Raw genomic sequence first — 14,958 nt, 5'->3', positions numbered from 1 at the left:
ATCCTGTGTTGCTGGGTTTCCAGAGGGAGGAGAGCTTGAGTGTAGGATTTCAGGGGTTCAGTGATGAGTGGCTCATGGGGGAGAGCAGGAGCTACTTTGGGGGAAGGCTTTGCATCCCTGGCATCTTCAGATGGGGCTGGGAAGGACCCCGGTCTGAAAAGCTGCAGAACTGCTGCCCAGCCAGTGTCAGCAGTGACACTGAGTGAGGTGGACCCAGTGGTCTGATCCTGTATTAGGCAGCTTCCCATACACTTCCTTGGCTTTTGCAGCATTTGCTGTGGGGTGGCCAGCCTCTGTCTCTCCGTCCATCACCCATGAGGACTGTCGAGTGCTTGATACACATGCTGCTCCCACCTCCTTAGTCTTGAATTGTAAAGAGCTGTAGCAGAAGGGGCTGTAGCTCTAGAAGCAGTGGACATAATTTGAGGGAGGGGGAAGGGAGTACACAGCAGGTGGAGGAAATTCATTGGAACACCAGAAGAGCCTGGCTGCTGGATCAGACAAAAAGGCCCATCTATCTTTACCGTGGCCCCACCTGAGCCCACAAGAAGGGCATGAACTCGAACAGCACTTGCCACAAGGGCCTGTTTTAAGAAACTGTAAATTGCATTGCCTCTTAATTTCGGCTTGTGATGTAGCTGTGACTTAGGCAAGTCAGGGACTAAGGGGCACGTGTTTCTTTCCCACATATAGTTCCTCATAATTTCTCCTTCCAAATAACACCCACCCACCCCTAAAACTACCCAAGACCAACCATACTGTAAAACCCCTGTGGCAACTGCTCTGCATCCCTCTGCTTCCGTTACAGATTCCTCCAGACAGCTGCTTGCAACTCCTTTGCTGAATCTTCCCCCGAAGAAAAAGTAGGTTTTTAGCATTCTCCAAAGGGGGAGTGGTGGAGAACCTTTGATTTTACAAAATAGGTTTCATGTCATTCCTCAAATACGGGCTTATCAGTAATCTTGCACATCCCCCCCCCCCGCCTGGTTTAGAAATGCAGATTACTATGAGAAGATCTCCGACCCCCTTGATCTCACCACCATCGAGAAGCAGATCTTGACAGGCTACTACAAAACTGTGGAAGCTTTTGACGGCGACATGCTGAAGGTCTTCCGCAACACTGAAGTGAGTTTGCTGTTGTGTTGGCAGAGGAAGGCACTTGGTTCTAGCAGAGGGTCCCAGCTGGTCCTTTGAGAGTCAGGGTGTATTCATTAATTGCCTTGGATACAATTGTCTCTGAAATGCTCAAGTTCTGGGCTGGAGGCCTTGCGACACCAAATAACACAGGGGAGTGGCAGAGGAGGAGAGGTGTCCTTTTTCCTTTCCACCACCCCACTCCTGAGAACCCCGTGAATTTATACAACCCCTGTTTGAGGCTGGGCGGAGTCTTGAATCAGAAGCCACCGCCCTTGTGTCTTGCGGATACGCTGTAATGTTCTGTTGCAGTGCCCACTTGTTACTCGTGCTGGAAGAAAATGAACCAAACTGGGAGGGACTGGTGGGTATGAAGGAGAAGGTGATGGGACCGGGGCAGAGGGCGCCTATGTCAGAGTTTTATGGCGGCAAAGATTGAAGCAGAAAGGGCATTTCAGTGGGGCTGGGAAAGGCTCTGAGTTTCTGGACTTTTGTCTCCTGCGCAGAAGTACTACGGCAGGAAATCCCCGATTGGGCGGGACGTCTGCCGGCTGCGGAAGGCCTACTACAATGCCCGCCACGAGGCAGCTGCCCAGATCGATGAGATTGTCGGAGAGACGGCGAGCGAGGCGGACAGCAGCGAGACCTCCATGTGCGAGAAGGAGAGCGGGCATGAGAAGGACGAGGACGTGATCCGCTGCATCTGTGGCTTGTACAAGGACGAAGGGCTCATGATCCAGTGCGACAAGTGCATGGTGAGGGCAGGTTGTGCGCTCCTCTCCCTCACAAGACGGGGCTGCGTTCTTGCTGCAGATGAAAAACGTGCTCACACGTAGCCCCTGTACCTGGCCCTGTTCTGTCAAAAAGCAAGGTCCAGACCAATGGCTGGATTCCCTCCTCTATAGCAGCCTGGTATTGGTGGGCCAGAGGAATCCGAACCTATTAGAACAGAGGTGGGCCCCCTGAGGCCCTTCTTCATGTGCCTCCTCCACAAGAGGGCTGGAGGGTAGCAACATGGGAATGGGCCTTTTCTGTGGTGGCTCCCCATTCGTGGAACGCTCTCCCTAGGGAGGTTTGACTGGCACCTTCATACACCTTTAGGCGCCAAGTAGAAATTTCCTCTTCAACCAGGCCTTTGGCTAATTGACATCCGATGCCCTTTTAAATGTGTTGTGCGAGGGAGCATTATTGGTTTGTTGATGTTCTTACCTTTACTATGAATTTTGTAGTTTTTATATTGTAATTTTATGTTGTGAACCACTTTGAGATCTACGGGTGAAGAGCGGCTAATAATAATAATAATAATAATAATAATAATAATAATAATAATATAGAATGAGTCAGACCACTGGCACATATGAGTCAGTATTTTCTACTCTGCTTGACATTGACTCTCTGGCATCTCAGGCAGAGAGCCTTATCCATCCCTGATAATCTCTGATTTTAAGATACTGTTACGTTGTTTTTAGGCTGCATTATTTGAGTTAAAAAATCTTAAAACTGTTCGGAAATGCTTTAAAATAAATCTCATCTTCTGATGCTTTGGGGTGGATCTCCTTTTCTGATGTGTCTATCTTCTCCTGTAGGTCTGGCAGCACTGTGACTGTATGGGGGTGAACTCTGACGTCGAACACTACTTGTGTGAGCAGTGTGAACCTCGCACGGTGGATAGGGTAAGCCACCTTCGCTTGCCCAGAACTGGGCAGGGTGACTTTGAAACCCTCACGCCATTGGCCTCTTTATTTTTCACACAGCCGGGCTGTTTCAGTGGCTTTCTCCTCTAAGGAAGCCTGGGAATCATAGCCCTCCAGCGTTCAAGTGTTCTTCACAAAACCACAGTCCCTAGGGTTCCATGGAGGGTGCAGGCTTTATTAGTGCTACGTCTGCATTCATCTTGGTTTCTAAACGTAGTCAGGATGACAAGACGTGTCAACGCCTTTTGCCTTTTTCTTTCTCACAGGAGGTTCCTATGATTCCCCGACCTCATTACGCCCAGCCTGGCTGCGTTTACTTCATCTGTCTGTTACGGGACGATCTGTTGCTACGTCAAGGTGAGTGTGTTGACTTCCTGGGGGGGCGGGAGGGAAATTCATAATATTCAAAGTTTTTAAGAAGGCAGCCAAAACAGGTTGTAGCCAAGCAGAAGCATAGGAACATAAACTATACATAAAAATAATACATAAAGATAAAAACTTGACCTATACAACAAATAAAGCTTACATAAAACAGGAACCTTAAATCTCAAGGGCAGTCACATAGATTGTCTAATTTTAGCAGCCTTCCCTGCAAATTTCGCTGCGTTGAACATTACAGACTAGTCCGAACCAGACAACAGATACTTAATCCTATCCATATTACTGAGGATTGGAGTCGCGGCTGAAGATTTCTAGGTGTTTCATACAATTCACAGTATAGCATAGAGTGCCCGGTGCCTTCTCCCCTCCAGGGACTACCTCAAACACAAAAGCACTAATTCTGGGGATTTGGATTAATTAAGAGGCAGCCGAGAGAGTCCTTTGGGACATCCATCCCCTCTCTCGTGACTGCTGTTTGTCCAGGTGCTTGAGCCTGCCTCGCTCACTGATTCAGGGTATCAAAATTAAAGGTGAGACATTAAGCGAGTTAGAAATCTTGGGCCACCTAAGCACTGGGGCCACCTGGTCCGACTGGCAGCAGCTCTCCAGGTTGTTTCCTCAGCCTCTGAAATCGGGGCTCTGTGGTGGTAGTTGGGTAGGAGGAAGGGAATTAGGCAGCTTTTATGGAAAAGTCATGGTATTAGAATCTCAGAATTGTAGCGTCAGAAGGCACCCCATCTTGTCCAGCCCCCTCGCAATGCAGGAATCCCAACTAAAGCATCCATGACAGATGGCCATCCGACCTCTGCTTAAAAACCTCCAAGGAAGGAGAGTCCACAACCTCCCGAGGGAGACCGCTCCACTGAACAGCTCTTAGCCACAAAGACTAAATGGGCCACCCCTGTTCATTGGCAGGATGTCTCTGAATGCTTAATTGTTCAAAACCAAACAGGGGAGACCCATTGCCCTTAAGCCCCTGCTTTGTGGGCTTCTAAAGGGAAAGGGACCCCTGACCATTAGGTCCAGTCGTGGCCGACTCTGGGGTTGCGGTGCTCATCTCGCTTTATTGGCCGAGGGAGCCGGCATGCAGCTTCTGGGTCATGCGGCCAGCATGACTAAGCCGCTTCTGGCGAACCAGAGCAGCGCACAGAAACACCGTTTAACTTCCCTATTTATCTACTTGCACTTTGACGTGCTTTCGAACTGCTAGGTTGGCAGGAGCAGGGACCGAACAACGGGAGCTCACCCCGTTGCAGGGATTCAAACCGCCAACCTTCTGATGGGCAAGTCCTAGGCTCTGTGGTTTAACCCACAGCGCCAGCCACTAAAGGAAATGGGATGCTAGACTGGACAGAGGCTTGGTCTGATCCAGCCGGCTTCCTAGCTGGAGATGCCATTTCAGTGAACCTGGCAGTTCTTCTTGCACGCAGCCCATGCTTGCAACTGCTGAGCCACCTCTGCTACCGCCACTCAGTTTGTTAGGCTTCTGTAAATCCACCCTGCTGGGGTATGAGAAAGCCGCTCTGATACGCCCTTCCTCACCCCATCAACAGGTGACTGCGTGTACCTGATGAGAGACAGCCGAAGGACCCCGGACGGCCACCCTGTCCGGCAGTCGTACCGCCTGCTCTCCCACATCAACAGAGAGAGACTCGACATCTTCCGTATCGAAAAGCTCTGGAAGAACGAGAAGTAAGTCCCAGCCCCACCTTGCTTAAAAAAAGCGGAGCTCCATCTCACTGACCTTTGGTGGGAGACCAGCCACATTGGACTCCGTCAAAACGTGTCATCAGAGAATTTTCCCATCCCCGTCCCTCCCATGCATGAAAGTAGCAGGTGGTGGCAGTTCATGAAGCCGTAAGATTTTCCCACCTCTTTTCCTGTCGTGAGCAAACTAAAGAGGTGGGTAACCTATAACTAACACACACACACACACACACATCAAATGTTGCTGGACTCCCATAATCCCCAGCAAGAATAGCCAGCTGCAGTTGTAAGCCAGCAAGACCTGGAGGGTTGGAGGACATCATTCATTGGGTGACATCATTCTCCTCCTTTGGTGGATGTGTCCAATGCAGACAGGAGGTTCAGCTAAGCCCTGTCTCCAGAGACCAATGAGAGGTTCACAGGATGTCGTCATGCTCCTCCACTAGTGTTCTCTTACTGCATTGAGAAATGGCTGCAGTTCAGATCTTTATCTTCAGTCTTGGGCTTGGCTGGTCTGAACTTCAGCACTCATCACCCATAAATATATTTGTTATTTATAATATATATTTATATACTTATGCCACCACACACACACACACACACACACACACACACACACACATATATATATATATATGTGTGCCATCAAGTTACACGAAATATTATAGTGCATGTACAACAATCTATACAAGTTCGGAAAAGCATAAAATGCCATAAAAGCCAAATCATTAAAATGAATGGCTAATCAAGAAAGTTTAGACAGCTGTCTAAATCATTCAGCATAAAAACATCTTTGAGAGATGCCTAAAAGCTGAAAAGGAGGGTGCCTGCCAAATCTCTGCTGTAAAATTGCGTTTTTCCGCATGGCAATGATCAATTCCCAGCTTCTAGTTGAGGCCTGGCAACGAGTACACACTTAAAACTTAATTATATTTAACAGCGATCGTATTAAGCTCCTCCGTAAACACAGATTCATTTGCAGGCAACCAGGAGGGAGAGGAATAAAAGCCAAGCTCCCTTACTGAGGTCACCTTGGGTCTGGCTGGGACTCTCATGAGTCAGTGCTCCATCGTCAGCATCCAAACCACCTCTCCTCTCAGCTCACCTATTGTGTCAGAATCCCAGGGCTTGTGGCTGTCAGCCTAGCGAAAGGGAGCAAATTCTGTAGAGGACGGGGAGGAAGAAGAAGTGTGTGGGTGCGTTGGGTCCTTCATCTCGGCTCCAATGGAAAACACCTCCTTCCTTTTTTCCTCCTTAGGGAGGAACGGTTTGCCTTCGGCCACCACTATTTCCGTCCGCATGAAACGCACCACTCCCCGTCCCGGAAGTTCTACCACAACGAGCTGTTCCGGGTACCGCTGTACGAGATCATCCCCTTGGAGGCCGTGGTGGGCACCTGCTGCGTCCTGGATCTCTACACCTATTGCAAAGGCAAGTCAATGCTCCCGGCGGCCTGGAGCCACTTGGTTTTTCTCTCCAGGGGGACCTATGATCCCAGGCTGTTGTGCTCCCCAGCACACAGTGCCAGGTGTAAATAGGTAAAGGCTCCTGTTTGAGCCCTGAAATACCCCCTTCAGCAGCCTGTACACACTCTTCACAGTTCTGGTTGTGTCCTGTCTAAAAAGGAGATGCTAGAGCTGGGAAAAGTGCAAACCATAGAACAATAGAACCATTAAGAGTCATCTAGTCCAACCCTCTGCAGCGCAGGAATATTTTTGCCCAATATGGGGCTTGAACCCCCAACCCTGAGATTAGGGAACAACAAAGAAATGATTGGGGCAAAGATGAGGATGAGCATCTTCCTCACAGGGAAATCCAAAGCGTTTTCTTTTTAACGGTCAGGGAGGAGGCACCATCAGAAGTTTATAAAATTATGCACAGTGTAGAGAAAATGAATGCGGAGAAGTGTTTTTCTTGCCCTGCTGCTTCGAGCTCCGGAGAGTCACCCATTTAAATCACTCTTGACGGCAAAGGCCAATAAAGGAGGGTTCTAGACCAGACAGGAGGTATCCGCCTAAAATCCACAGGAGGATCGTTGAAATTCGTGGAGCGAAAGCTGTTCATGCCCATTAATTTCAGTGGTTCTGCCACCGTATCTGGTGATGGATCGTGGCTCTCAGGTGACATTAAAATAAGATGGCTGGTAGACCTCTGTGAAGCTTCTGTCAACAGCTGCTTATAGCTGTGATGATTGAATGGAATCTCTGAACGCCAGTTGCTGAGAAGAGGGGGTGGAGGACACAGCCCAGACTTCGGCAACCTAAGGCCCATGGGCCGGAAGCAGCCCATGAGGGTCGCTTAACCGGCCCATGAGCTGGCCCCAAACCAAGCTGCCTGCTTGGTGAATCCCCACGCGCTGCGCTAAACTGGCGCAGCGCGTGTGGGGACTTTCTTCTGCAGCTCCGGAAATTGCTTCTGCACATGCCCAGACACCGGTAATTGCTTCTGCACAAGCACAATTTCCGATGTCTGGGCAGGCGCGGATGCAATTTCCGGTATCTGGGCATGCACAGAAGCAATTTCTGGCACCACGGACATGAACAGATGTGATTTCCTGCATCTGGGCATGTGCAGAAGTGATTTCCGGTGCCACGGACATGTGCAGACGCGATTTCCAGCATCGCACTGCGCCCTTCCGGCTCATGGAGGAACTCCGCGGGAGTGGTCTGGCCCATGCCCAGTAAACCTTGCTGACCCCTGACACATTCTGTTACCTTCAAGCTGTGCCTCTGGTCTACCCAGGAGTATCAGCTTGGTCCTCTGTAGAAAACTGGCTGCTGGGTCCTTTTGGTCTCGTCCAACAGCACAGACTTAACTTCCGTTCCCTGTAGAACACAGACCACAGAAAGCTGCCTCATGCCGAGTCATTCCTTTCTGCATCTTACTCAGTGTTGTCTACCCGTTGACTGGCAGCATCAGCAGCTCTCCAGGGATTCAGGCAAAAGTCTCTCTCAGCCCTACCTGGAGATGCCAGGGATTGCACCTGGGACCTTCTGCATGCCAAGCAGATGCTCTGCAACTGAGCTGTGGCCCTTCCATACATGTATCTGTGCAAGGTTCACTGCTTTAGCCTGGGCGCCACACCTGCAAGAGGCAGGCAGTCCTTGCTGCATCTATGTGCTGAGGGTTAAGTGAGCCAGTTTTAGCTACTCACCAGGCAGACACACACAGCAGAATTACCTGCCCTCGGATGTGGCTAACCTGAAAGCGAAATGTGCTGAAAACCAGAAGGTTGGCCCCCAATTCTTAACCACTTCCACATGCTAAACCTTCATTTGGAGGTAAGAATAAAGAAGGAGTTGTTTTTCTTTTTAAATGCGGGGACAAACATTTGCTTCCGTCCAGGGAAAGTTACAGTAACAAGGATTAAAAAGACAATATCCTGCAGTTTTGCGAGGGTGGCAAGTTCCTTTAGTTTTTAAAAACCCTCTCCAGCCCTGCCAGGAGGAATTTGGAACAGGTAAGCTCCGTAGTCGTGCTTATTTTGATTCTTGGCACGCTGCCTCACCTGATATTCTTGCTGTGCCAAAACTCCCCTACAGGAAGGCCAAAGGGGGTGAAGGAGCAGGACGTCTACATCTGCGACTACCGCCTCGACAAGTCAGCCCACCTTTTCTACAAGATCCACCGGAACCGCTACCCAGTCTGCACCAAGTCCTACGCCTTCGACCACTTCCCCAAAAGGATGACGCCGAAAAGAGACTTTTCGGTGAGCGGCTCGACGACTTCTCTCTCTGGCATCGAGGGGGATCCTAACCCACACGCTAAAACTCTGCTTTCATTTAGTTTGTTACAAACGAACATCAGTAACCACAAACTGGTTGTTCCTGCGGACACAAGGGTGGAATAATAAGGTTAAGCCACAGGCAACTCCAATCAGAGCATCTCTCTTAAGTTGCCACCCTTTGCAGGAAGCTGCCATCTCCCGGATGAATTCAGACCTGATTCCCTTTGACTTCAGATCTGATTCCCTTTGCAGCAGTGGCAAGAGTGGGAGGCTCTTCCAAGCTGTACATTGATAAGCACCTGCATTATAGCATAATCACATTCTCCCCCCCCCCCCTCAATTCCACATACTTTACCACTGAGCTTCAAGTAAAATAACCTAAGATGCCAGCTCTCATGCTGCTGAATATATAGGGTGGAATTAAAGAGGAGCATGGGAATCTGCCCCCTACCATGTCAGATGATTGGTTCAGCTGTGTTGACACTGACTGACAGCAGGTCTCCTGGGCTTCAGACAGGGAGTCTTTCCTAGCCCTACCCAGGGATTTGAACCTGGAACCTTCTGCAAGCAAAGCAGGTGCTAATTCTCTGCGCTTACAGCATTAAGCCTCCTCTGAACTTTCACTTGGTTCTCTTTTACTCTCCATTGCAGCCTCATTATGTACCTGACAACTACAAGAGGAATGGAGGCAGGTGAGTTGCCTTAGCTTCTTTTGGCTCCTTTTTTTCTTTTTCCTTTTTTTTTAGGGCCCTCAGTGTGGTGGGTGCTTCCGCAGAGACCTTTTTGGAGCTCCTGCACTCAGTTGCTTAACTGCAGCACAAATGGCGCTTCCCTTCCCTTCCTTTGAGTTAGACAGGACGGGAACAAGTGCAGCTTAGCTGGCCTGCGACACTTAAGCAGTACAGAGAAGGCATCCTGCAAGGCCGCTAGCAGAAAGCTGAGGCAGCATGCAAGTGGGGTGTGGTGCTCCCTCAGTAGAAATGACTCTGGGCAGTTCAGGGACAGGATCATAGAAAGAGGGGCTTTGTCCCTCAATCCCCACCCCCCCAAAGCTGATAGGATGGTGGTAATAAAGTGAGGCATGCCATAACCCAGGATTCCCACAACTCCCAGAACTCGGGGTCACCAGTGGAACTTGGCAGCAAGTTGACGGCAAGCAAAAGAAGGTGTTTTCACTATACTTATACCTGTTTAAAGGATGTTTGCTCTGCTCTTGAGCAAATTTTTAAAAACCTCCCAGAGCAGTAGTGAGGCAGCCACTCTCAGAGGTCTGGAAAAAAATCACTGCTCCAAATGGAGCAGAAGTGACACATCTGCCCAGTGTGTGTGTGTGTGTGTGTGTGTGTGTGTGTGTGTGTGTGTGTGTTCTTTCCTCCAAGCCCCGCTCCCCAGTGTGGTGTTCCTCTGAGGAGCAGCTGCCACCTTAAACAGAGTGAGACCATTGACTCCTATAGCCTGGCATTGTCCACAAGGACTGGCAGTGGCTCTGCCAAGTTTCACGCAGGGGTCTCTCCCAGCCTCACCTGGAGATGCCATTGGGGTTTGGAGTGTTTTCTATGCAAAAGCCCAGAGTGCTGTACTAATAATTAATAATAATAATATTTTTTTATTTATACCCCACCCTTCCTGGTCAGGGATGTGGGTGGCCCTGTGGGTTAAACCACAGAGCCTAGGACTTGCTGATCAGAAGGTCGGTGGTTCGAATCCCCACCACGGGGTGAGCTCCCATTGCTCGGTCCCTGCTCCTGCCCACCTAGCAGTTCGAAAGCACGTCAAAGTGCAAGTAGATAAATATGTACCGCTCCTGCAGGAAGGTAAACGGCATTTCCGTGCTCTGGTCACCAGAAGCGGCTTAGTCATGCTGGCCACATGACCCAGAAGCTGTACGCTGGCTCCCTTGGCCAATAAAGCGAGATGAGCACCACAACCCCAGAGTCGGTCACAACTGGACCTAATGGTCAGGGGTCTCTTTACTTTTACCTTTACCTTTACCTTCCTGGTTCAGAAAAACGGGCTCAGGGTGGCTAACAACAAATTTAAAACACTACTGAGACACACACACTGCTCACAACCTGAAGTAGTGCAGCCCAGAATTTTGCCGCTTCATTTCTGTGCAGTGCCTTGAAAAGGTACATTCTCGATTGGTTTCTGTGACCTCTTATGTAGGAAGACTGGGGGTATGTGGCGGGGGGATTGCCTCCCAAACATGACTCCTTTCAGAGATCTAGAGAGGAAGGACAGGGAGCCCTCAGCACAGGAGTGCAAGCTGCAGCAGCAGTGTGCATCCCTCCCATGTGTGTGTGTGTGTGCGTGAGAGAGAGAGAGAGGGAGGACCATGTTGGAAGGTTCTCCCCCTGACATGTGGCTGACATCTCCTTCCTCAGGTCATCTTGGAAGTCTGACCGTTCCAAGCCCCAGAACAAAGACCTGAGCCAAGAGGAGGACCCCCTGCCGCTGATGGAAGACGTGATCGTGAGTCAGGACCAGGCTCCCAGCGAGCCGGCGCCCAGCCTGGAGGAGCCAGAGAAAGAGGCGCCCCCCCAGGAGAGTGGCGAGGTGGAGAAAAAGGTGGAGGAGAGCAGCCCCGTCCCCAGGCGGCCCTGCACCCCGGAGGAACGCAGGCACATGCAGCGAGAGAGGCTCAACCTCATCCTCCTCACCCTCCTAGAGAAAATCCCAGGGAAAAATGGTAAGAGGCAAGAGCGCAGCCCCCCCCCTTCTCTCCCCCCCCATTCCCCTCTCCAGAAACCTCTTTTAAAGTTAGAGGATTGTTAGTAATGTGTAGCTCCCAACTTTTTGGGGAGTGGGGGAGCTCGAGTAAAGCAGCCCAGATAATCATCACACCAAAAGCTAGCCCAGCTGGTAATAATAATAATAATAATAACAATAATAATAATTTTTATTTATACCCCGCCCTCCCCAGCCAAGACTGGGCTCAGGGCAGCTAACAACCAATAATAAAAATAAGTTGATTAAAATACATTAAAACATTAAGATGCAGCCTCTTCGCAGGAGGAGAAAGGAAAAAAGAGAGAGGGGGAGGGAATCAAACTGATTCTAAGGCAAAGGCCAGGCAGAACAACTCTGTCTTACAGGCCCTGCGGAAAGAAATCAGATCCCGCAAGGCCCTGGTCTCATGAGACAGAGCGTTCCACCAGACCGGAGCCAGTGTTGAAAAGGCCCTGGCTCTGGTTGAGGCTAATCTAACTTCCTTAGGGCCCAGGACCTCTAGGGTGTTGCTATTTATGGACCTTAAGGTCCTCCGTGATACAGAGCAAGGCTGGTGGGGGGCATGGCCTGAGGGAGAGAGGCGTCTGCCCCCTGGGTCTGAGGTTCTTTACCAAGTAGCAAAGCATCTTTCTTGGGTTCCAAGAGCGTTTGCTCTCTTAAGTCCACACTGTTATTTTTCTTTGGTGCGTGTGTCTCTTCCAGCCATTGACGTCACGTACCTGCTAGAGGAAGGTTCGGGGAGGAAGCTGCGGCGGCGCACTCTGGTTCTTCCCGAGAGCAGCTTTCGGAAGTGACGCTGTGCCCCGGGGACAGAGGCTGCGGCCTGGAGTTTTCCGCTGTCGGATTGTACGTGAGACGGACTTGGATGGGCGAGGCTTTGCCGCCTTCCTGTGCCTCTGCAGTGTGCGTTGAGGGCATCAGGTGGGCAAGAGGAAACTGACACACACACACACACACAAAAAAAAAACCCCACGGTTCTGTAGCACTTAGAAGAAACGGTTGGGCAGGCATGCCACCCTGCCCCTTCACCCGCAGCCTGCCTGGCAGTGGTCTTACGATGTGTGTGGTGTCGGGCGTGCCTTGTTGTCAATGTTGAGGTACTAAGGAAAAAAACAACCTTGTGGTTCTTTGTCCAAGATGGTCAAATTTTAGTTTAACTTATTCCCCTCCACCCTCCCCACCCCAGCGTCCCTGCGCCAGAGGGAGGGGAAAGGGGGGTGTACAAGGTGGGCGGGTTGGTGAACCGGTTCGGAACCACGCTCTTTCCGAAGGAACCCGCATCATTTCTCCTTCAGCTGGCGCAACAGTCTGATTTCGGAAGTTGTTTGGGAGGGCGGAGGTGACGGCATGAGGAAGTGTCCGGGCCCTGAGGGGCCGAAGATACAGGGAGGGGGAGGGCGAGATCTTCGATTTTGCGCAAGATGCAACAGAGGAAGCGTGGCGCTCTGAGCGTGAGGGGGCTGTCGGACATTCTGCGTGGAAAGCGCCCCATCGCCACGGAGGCCACGGACTTGAAATGAAAGCACTTGGTTCTGCGTTCTGCACCTCGGGGTGGGGGTGGGGTGGGCAGTCAAGGAGAACAACGGTGGTTTTAATTTCTCTCTCTATCCCTCCCCCCCCATTTATTTTGCTGCAGAAGATTTTTTATAAAGCCAAGTCCACCCTGTTTTACTTATTTTTCGTTTTAGTGTTTTCGGTTGGGTTTTATATATAAATATATATATATATATAAGAAAAAAGAAAAAAATTAAATAAGCTGTGGTTCTTGTGTGTCCAGTGCATTGTGAAAACTTTCAAAGACAAAAAACAAAAACAAAGGAAAACTGTCAAAACAACAAAAGCAAACAGACAAAAACCAACCTTTCACTACATGAACCGTCAAGCAGTATTTTCTGAGCGCGTATTTGTTGTGAAACTGTAGACTATTATCCACTGATTAACACTACTCTTTGTGTTTCTTTTTTTTTTAAGAAAAAGAAGAAAAAAAAATATAAAACCTGTACAGCTTAAAAGCGTCCGTCTCTTAAAGAGACAGTGTATATTACTCTTCCCGCCTCTCTCTCTGCCCTTAATCCAAGGAGGGGGGGTGGATTAAAAAGACACAAGTGTTAACGCAGTAGGGTGTTCAGCCGCCCTAGTTGCTGTCGTCCGGTGCCAGGCCCAAGGGAGGGGCGTCACTCCGTGATGACGTACCACATGTCCCCCTCCCTCCGGACACCAGCAACTTACGGGCAGATGCACGGGCAAAGGGAGCTGGCAGTTAGGCATACACTGGCCCTTTAAACGTGGCTTTGCTCTCAGTCTCTCTTTGGCGTTCATATGCATATTATGGTCCTGTTTTAGATGTCCTAACGAAAGAATCCCGTTTTTAAATGTGCCAAGTTGTATATATCTTAAATCTTCCTCTCTCTTCCTCCCCCTTCCTTTGCTGTGTGGTTGTAAAGCAATATGGTAGCTCTCTCTCACAATCTCTCTCCGTGTTCCTTCCCGACGGACCAACCTTTGTCCTGATTGTACATTCTCGTTGACTATATAATCCTTATTTTACTCTTCGTTTGGAACAATAACAACAACAAAAGGGTCCATTCCATTCAAATTTAACCTGGCGATTTAAAAAAAAAAAGTTTGGGGTGGGGGCGGGGGGCAAGAGAGGGGTGGGAAAGAAGAGGAGGAGGGGGGAAAGCATATTTTATTAAAAAAAAAAGAGAAGACAAATAAGAAAATAGTTTGGAATATTTTCTTACTGTAGAGAACATTGTACAGGAGAACCCTGAGTATTAAATACTCATGCGTGTCGTAGGGGGAAAAAAAGTTTTAAAAAAATCGCATGTCTGAAAAATCTTTTGAGTCGCTCCATTTAGTTCAAAACGGGGGGGAAATCGTCATCTCAAAATGGTGTTAAACACTAAAAAAAAGAAAGAAAAAAAACCATGAGAAGTCCTTTTAAAGAAGAATAATGAAAAGCTTGCCCTGATGCGAGACACTAGCTCTGCCATTTTATCTTTCTTTCGTTGAAAGACTAAAAACAATGTTTTTTAGACAATCAAATTCTAGGTAAGTGCGAAGAATTTGTTGGTTTTGGGTTTTTTTTAAGTTTTTGGTTTTGTTTTCTTACTGGTGTAGAAAATTACTGACTTTTTAAAAAAAAATTCTGGGTGGGTGGGTGGCTTATTTTGTATTAACTGAGGAGACTGGCAGCGTTTCACCTGATCGCTGATGGAAGCCCAGGAAAATGGGGAGGGGAGGGGAAAGCACTACGTTTGTTGCAAATATAGATACGAACTCTTTTTAGTCTGCATGGGGATAGGCCGTGTGGTTGCTGAGGAGAAATGCTGCTAAGATATTTCCTTTTTACAAGAGCATATCTAAATAGACCATTGTTTTGATGTTAATCTTTGTAAATTATGTATTACCAATTTTAACATTGGATGTAATTGCATAAAAGGCCTGCATCTCAAATACTGAGAGATTCTAGTATTAAATGGAAAAAAAACATGTTTCCTATTCAATGGCTTAGGTGTTTTTCTTTTTCACTTGTTCTGCACTTTTGTACACAAACATGTATCTTCCTATACACATAAAAAT

At 49.0% G+C, this 14,958-nt stretch overlaps 1 protein-coding gene across 4 annotated transcripts in view; it reads left to right on the top strand.

Moving 5' to 3' along the window:
- The window catches only part of ASH1L (ASH1 like histone lysine methyltransferase), a 76,983-nt gene extending 63,644 nt beyond the window's left edge, over positions 1-13,339 (top strand). For 3 of the 4 annotated variants that reach the window (XM_028709392.2, XM_028709391.2, XM_077920186.1), the window contains 11 exons: positions 809-863; positions 993-1,125; positions 1,641-1,889; positions 2,721-2,807; positions 3,095-3,185; positions 4,763-4,901; positions 6,175-6,347; positions 8,459-8,625; positions 9,295-9,335; positions 11,028-11,332; positions 12,076-13,339. In XM_028709392.2, the coding sequence (XP_028565225.2) occupies positions 809-863; positions 993-1,125; positions 1,641-1,889; positions 2,721-2,807; positions 3,095-3,185; positions 4,763-4,901; positions 6,175-6,347; positions 8,459-8,625; positions 9,295-9,335; positions 11,028-11,332; positions 12,076-12,167 (1,532 nt within the window). In that variant the 3' untranslated portion in view covers positions 12,168-13,339. Of the gene's footprint in view, positions 1-808; positions 864-992; positions 1,126-1,640; positions 1,890-2,720; positions 2,808-3,094; positions 3,186-4,762; positions 4,902-6,174; positions 6,352-8,458; positions 8,626-9,294; positions 9,336-11,027; positions 11,333-12,075 lie in introns of all 4 variants that reach the window. The other variant, XM_077920187.1, reaches the window with a different exon arrangement.
- Positions 13,340-14,958: the final 1,619 nt, after the last annotated feature.

This window comes from Podarcis muralis, chromosome 16 (genome assembly GCF_964188315.1).
Source record: "Podarcis muralis chromosome 16, rPodMur119.hap1.1, whole genome shotgun sequence".
NCBI lineage: Eukaryota > Metazoa > Chordata > Lepidosauria > Squamata > Lacertidae > Podarcis > Podarcis muralis.
The sequence above is the reverse complement of the archived record's forward strand: the minus strand, read 5'-3'. Positions and strand labels throughout refer to the sequence as shown.